This window comes from Puntigrus tetrazona, chromosome 7, assembly GCF_018831695.1.
Source record: "Puntigrus tetrazona isolate hp1 chromosome 7, ASM1883169v1, whole genome shotgun sequence".
Lineage (NCBI taxonomy): Eukaryota > Metazoa > Chordata > Actinopteri > Cypriniformes > Cyprinidae > Puntigrus > Puntigrus tetrazona.
Genome location: NC_056705.1, coordinates 4,510,925 through 4,517,536, shown reverse-complemented (window position 1 = coordinate 4,517,536; position 6,612 = coordinate 4,510,925). Strand labels below are relative to the sequence as shown.

The following is a 6,612-nucleotide window of genomic DNA, read 5'->3' as shown; positions in this document are numbered from 1 at the left end:
TAAAATGAAAGTGAGACATGCTAAATCATCATTTTGACTTTTCATCTGTTACTGTTAAAGTATTAAAGCATGATTTAGTAGGCTGTGGATCTCTGTGGTCAGCTGTAGTGATGCTCTTGACCTTCAGGGGTCAGTGACGGACCCGGGGCCCTGCTCTGCTCCTGTTCATCATGTTCTGCTGGAGATAATCCTGCTCTCTGCTGTTTCCAGGTAGAGCTTAAGAAGTTCCTCTTTTATTCCTCCAGACCTTTCCATGACACCGTCAGCTTCGAGTGTGTGTGTGTGAGTGTGTGTGTGTGTGTGTGTGTGTGTGTGTGTGTGTGTGTGTGTGTGTGTGTGTGTGTGTATATGTGTGTGTGTGTGTGTGTGTGTGTGTGTGTGTGTGTGTGTGTGTGTGTGTGTGTGTGTGTGTGTGTGTGTGTGTGTGTGTGTGTGTGTGTGTGTGTGTGTGTGTGTGTGTGTGTGTGTGTGTGTGTGTGTAATGTGTGTGTGTGTATGTGTGTGTGTGTGTGTGTGTGTGTGTGTGTGTGTGTGTCACAGCGCTCACGTTTATAAAAAAAACACACTTTTTATTGAGTATTGCAGGTTTTTGAAAACTAAAGTTGTTCTAAATTATAATGACTGGTGATCTTTTACATGTTAATGATATTAATTATAGATCATTTATAGATTTCACATCTGAAAGAGAGTCATAGGTGTGTTTTCTTTTCGTACGATCATTCTATAAATCAAACGTATATATAATAAATGATTGTAAGATCTGATCTAGGATGGGTTTAGTGAAACATAAACGAGGCCCAAGAAAACTTTCCGAAGGGTTTTTCCCGATGTTCTCATCCCTGAGTTTCACACACTGACGCTTTAGAAATATAGTTTTTATTTTCCGTTTTATTTCTGTGCTGTTTAAAACATTTACAAAATAGTTTTTTTTATAATGTTTAGATACATTCTCACACTTTTTCAGACTTTTACTGTTTATTAAAAAAATAAACTTGACCCTTTGATCAAATATCTATTCATAAAAATATCTCTATGCATTAAAACACGTATACAGTATTTCACATTAAAATCTGAGTCAGCTTCATGCTGCAGTGCGTTACTTTAACAAATCATTTACAACATTTAAAAATGTCTGGATCTAGTTTCACACTTATATAAATAATTAACTCATTTCACAGAAAATACTTGGCAACCTCCATTCATGCAATGTTTAAAATAAACAGATTGAAACTATTATAGTCATCAGTATTAGTCCATGAAATACTACAGAGCAGAGCAAAATCAGAGAAGTGTATTTTCGTTGCAGAACCGTCTGTTATAAAGATATTTCCAGTCTCCTCGTATCGTCTGCTGTTGGATGAGGGCCGTAGAAGAGGGAGTTATCGCACCGACAGCATCATCACGAACTCTGGAAGAGTCCAATCAGATTCACATTACAGACCACCGCTGCTTCACATCTCTTATGTTATATCATGTTGCTGTTCAGTCAAATCTCTCACCGTCGAAATCCACGGTTCCATCTCCGTTCAGGTCCAGCTCCTTCAGGATCTCCTCCAGCTCTCCTTTCTTGAGTTTCTCTCCTAACAGTGTCTTGACTGCCTCCTTCATCTCGTCCAGAGAGATCTTCCCATCGCCATCAGTGTCAAACTGAGGGCAAACATCAAACACGCACAGCTCATTCACTGCTCAAAGGAAGCCGCTCAGGTATATTTAAGACAAGACATTACAGCTGAAGAGGGAGATTAAATAAATAATAGTTTTTTTCATACTACAGCTGATTGATGCAAACGTTTAATGGATTACAGGTTTTCAGAAATGTTATTGAAATTCATGACATATGCATAAATCTGCATACACGTCCTACACATGAATCTGGAGTTTGATTTTGTTGACTTAGTAAAGTTTTTCCAGAGAGGATTCCTCTTTTTAGCACGCTATAAATCAGACAGAAACCTGATGATGCACGCTATGCCACGTTATGAATGTCTTTACTGTCCCTTTTGATGGATTTAATGTGTCCTTGGCCTCCTTTAAAAATCATACCGATCTCAAACGTGATATAAGTGTTTGTGGTTGTTTTTGTACCTGACAGAAGGAGCTTTTGAGCTCTTTGAGTCCCAGCATATCCGCCGTCTCCACCATCATCCTGGGACCCATCAACTCACAGAAATCATCGAAATCCATCAGACCTCCAACTGAACACACAGAAAGAGCAGGTGAGCTGAGACGCTGATATATGATGCTTCAGTTCTTAATGTTAGTGTGTACAGATACTGACGCCTCATCTTGATCTGCTGGATGATCTCCAGCAGCTCCATCTCTGTGGGCATGTAGCCCATCGTCCGCATGCACTCGGCCAGATCCTTATAGTTCAGATAGCCGTCCTGATCGTAATCAAACTCTTTGAAGGCCTCGGCCAGCTCTGGAACACAAGCAGGTGTGAGGAGATGTTGAGTGGAGAAGGGATGATCTGAGATGTGATGTTTTGTTATTTTATGATTTGTGATTTGAGATCCGTGATAAATGTAATGATCTGAAAGATGATGATTTGTGATTTGATATATTTAATGTGATTTTATGATCTAAGTGATGATCTGTGTTTTGATGATCTGTGCTGTGATGTTTCGAGATTTGTGCTGTGATGATCTGAGATGTGATGTTTTGTGATTTGATGATTTGTGATTTGATATCTGCTATGTGATGTGATGATCTGTGATTTGATGATCTATGCTGTGCTGATCTGTGCTGTGATGTTTAGTGATTTGATGTCTGTGATGTGATGATCTGTGTTTTGATGATCTGTGCTGTGATGATCTGAGATGTGATGTTTAGTGATTTGATATCTGTGATGTGATGATCTGAGATGGGATGTTTTGTGATTTGATATCTGTGATGTGATGATCTGAGATGTGATGTTTTGTGATTTGATGATTTGTGATTTGATATCTGTGATGTGATGATCTGAGATGTGATGTTTTGTGATTTGATATCTGAGATGTGATGATCTGAGATGTGATGTTTTGTGATTTGATGGTTTGCAATTTGATATCTGTGATGTGATGATCTGAGATGTGATGTTTTGTGATTTGATATCTGAGATGTGATGATCTGAGATGTGATGTTTTGTGATTTGATGGTTTGCAATTTGATATCTGTGATGTGATGATCTGAGATGTGATGTTTTGCGATTTGATATCTGTGATGTGATGATCTGAGATGTGATGTTTTGTGATTTGATATCTGTGATGTGATGATCTGAGATGTGATGTTTTGTGATTTGATATCTGTGATGTGATGATCTGAGATGTGATGTTTTGTGATTTGATAGTTTGTGATTTGATATCTGTGATGTGATGATCTGAGATGTGATGTTTTGTGATTTGATAGTTTGTGATTTGATATCTGTGAGGTGATGATCTGAGATGTGATGTTTTGTGATTTGATATCTGTGATGTGATGATCTGAGATGTGATGTTTTGTGATTTGATATCTGTGAGGTGATGATCTGAGATGTGATGTGATGATCTGAGATGTGATGTTTTGTGATTTGATATCTGTGATGTGATGATCTGTGCTGTAATGTTTTGTGATTTGTGCTGTGATGATCTGAGATGTGATGTTTTGTGATTTGATGATTTGTGATTTGATATCTGTGATGTGATGATCTGAGATGTGATGTTTTGTGATTTGATGATTTGTGATTTGATATCTGTGCTGTGATGATCTGAGATGTGATGTTTTGTGATTTGATATCTGTGCTGTGATGATCTGAGATGTGATGTTTTGTGATTTGATATCTGTGAGGTGATTATCTGAGATGTGATGTTTTGTGATTTGATATCTGTGATTATCTGAGATGTGATGTTTTATGATTTGATGATTTGTGATTTGATGCTTTGTGATTTGATATCTGTGATGTGACGTGTGGTCAGATGGAGTGATGCTCACCATCCAGCTCTGGCTGAGACAGCTCTCGCTCCTGACAGAAAACACAGAGAGATCACATTAGTTGTGTATGTGGTTGTTATAAGAGCTGATGGTCTAAAATAATCAAGTGTTGTTTTGATTAGAGGCCCAGAATCAATTGGGACACATTCAGATTAAAGCTTTCAACTCCATCCAAGTTTCCATGGCGTGTTTTTGGGTCACAAACTGTGTCGATTAAATAATCTGATGAAAATGTTTTTTTCACTCTCTCTTCTGTTAATGTTTTTCATTGCCCAGTTTTGCACAGCATAAATGTTGCTATTTTGCTATTTCATTGTTTTCACATGATTTAACTGCTTACATGTTCAAATGAAATACATTTAAAAATCTAAACAAATCAATTCAGTTTATTCTATTTTGCTTTTTAGTCTTTCATTATACATGTTTACTCAGTTTAACTTTACACACTGTAATTTGCACATTATTAAGATGGCAAATAAAAAGTTTTTATACTCTTATGAAAATATTTCATGTACAGATTTCAATTAGTTTTTCCTTTGTTATTTATTTTTACATAACTTTAACTCTACTTGCTGCAATTTGCTAAATCGTATTAGAAAAAATCTAAAAAAAAAAACAACAACAACTTTTTTTACTATATCATGAGCTATCAGTTGAGTTAGTGAGTTTTACCATCACATCTGATGAGAACAACACAAAGAGAGATCTAAACAGTGCTAATATACTAATTAGGCTGTTATTACTCATTTTAATCAGTACATCATAACAAAAACATGTTTTCTTAGTAAAATTTTAATTTCAAGGGTCCATAAATTAAAAAAGAGTATAATTAAAATCTTCAAAGATTTGGGTTTTAAAAGCAACACTAGAATAGGGTCAGATTTTATATTTCATGTCAAAGTAATCATCAAATTTGATCTGTGTTCAACACTATAAGAAGGACACACACACACACACACACGCACACACAGAGACACACACACACACAGACACACACACACACACACACACACACACACACACACACACACACACACACACAGACACACACACACACACACACACACACACACACACACACACACACACACACACACACACACACACAGACACACACACACACAGACACACACACACACACAGACACACACACACACGTGTAGAGCTCGAAACAAGTCATGAATCAATCACCACCACTGTCCTTCAGTCCTGTTCTGTCTGCTTAAGCCTCATTAAACCTCGTTAGAGTAGATGAAGAGTGACACTGAACCGCGTCATGTGCTATTATTACAGTCTGAGTGTGATTACAGGGTTAAACACGCTCTGAGATGAATACACACGGTGTTTGACTTCATCAGCAGCAGTGCTCATGTGAAGCGTGGAGGACTTACTCTGCTCCATCGTTTCAGTCACAAATAAATAAGTGCAATTAATCTCTTCCGCACGTTTAAGCATGAAGATAGATATCATTGAGGCTCATCAAGAGAAGGTTACTTCAGTTTGCTGCGTTCATCACTCAGAATTATTAAATGATCATTAAATAGCATTTTTGGATCGTGTCAGATTGTGATCATAATGAAGGGTCATTAGAAAATAAGTAGTGATTTGAAGCTGATCGAGGAGCTTCAGGCTGTAGTAAGAGTGAGATACCTGTCCGAAGACGCTGTTCAGCAGGTTCGTGTACACCTTGTTCATGGCATCCTCATTGGATTTCTTGGTTTTCTTCTTCTTGGTGGCGTCGGCGGATGCTGTCTTTCGGAGGGCCGACTTGGGGCCGGAGCCATCGGCTGCTTGGCTGGATTTGGTTGAGGTTAATGAAGAAAACATGCAGATCAGAACAGAAACTTTTGCATGATTGTCCTCTAATCTTCAAGTTTTTTTGTTGTGTTTTAACACGAGTTCAGTTTGTTTCCTCACCTCTCTGTAGACGGAGTTTTTTCTGCTTTCTGTGCCATTCTGCAGCTCTACAGAGACACGAGCACAATATCAGTATAAACACATATAAACGCTTCTCTTTAGAAAAGCATCAGCAAACAGTTGAACACATAACTTACAAACATAGGTTTTCATCATGAGTGCTTTACTAAATTATTTCTGATGTCAAACCGCTGTAGTTCTTTTGTCTCTAAACATTAATCAAAAAATAGACTTTTTTTTAGAAAGTACATTTTTAAATATTCTAAACATAAATAAATAAATAATGATACATATTGTTGAGTCTACAAATACATTCCATTTGTCACATAATATCCTGGGTCCGGATTCAGGAAATTCTTCTTAAGAAATGAATGAAGAAATTTCTAGACATTCTAAGAAGAATTTTCTTAAGTGCAGCTCTTGAAAAAATGTAGTAGTAATGTAGTAGTTACACAGAATCTTACAAGTTTTATTATTTTGTAATGTTCAATATTCTGAATAACAATAACAATTTCAATAAAACTCTTACTCTCTATGGATCTACGACCAGTCGGCAGTTTTCTTAACTTTAAGAAGATATTTAAGACAAGAATTTGAGTTCTTCTTCAAATGTAATTCAAAAAACAACGGCACAAATCCATCCTAAACACTTCAGAAACCACATTGAAGCTGCTGTTAAACTGAACAGACAGATCTTACCGTGGAGAGATGAAGATGAAGCTGAGGATCTGAAGGTCCTGCTCAGTC

General features: G+C 37.1%; 1 protein-coding gene across 1 annotated transcript; it reads right to left on the bottom strand.

Annotated features, from left to right (window-relative positions):
- Window positions 1-1,301: 1,301 nt before the first annotated feature.
- si:cabz01076231.1 (calcium-binding protein 2) lies at window positions 1,302-5,905 on the bottom strand. The gene is made up of 7 exons (XM_043245188.1): window positions 5,866-5,905; window positions 5,599-5,743; window positions 3,949-3,979; window positions 2,279-2,422; window positions 2,086-2,195; window positions 1,500-1,647; window positions 1,302-1,408 (listed from the first exon to the last, which is right to left on the bottom strand). The coding sequence occupies exons 1-7, from the start codon at window positions 5,901-5,903 to the stop codon at window positions 1,380-1,382; spliced, it is 645 nt and encodes a 214-aa protein (XP_043101123.1). The 5' UTR covers window positions 5,904-5,905; the 3' UTR covers window positions 1,302-1,379.
- Window positions 5,906-6,612: the final 707 nt, after the last annotated feature.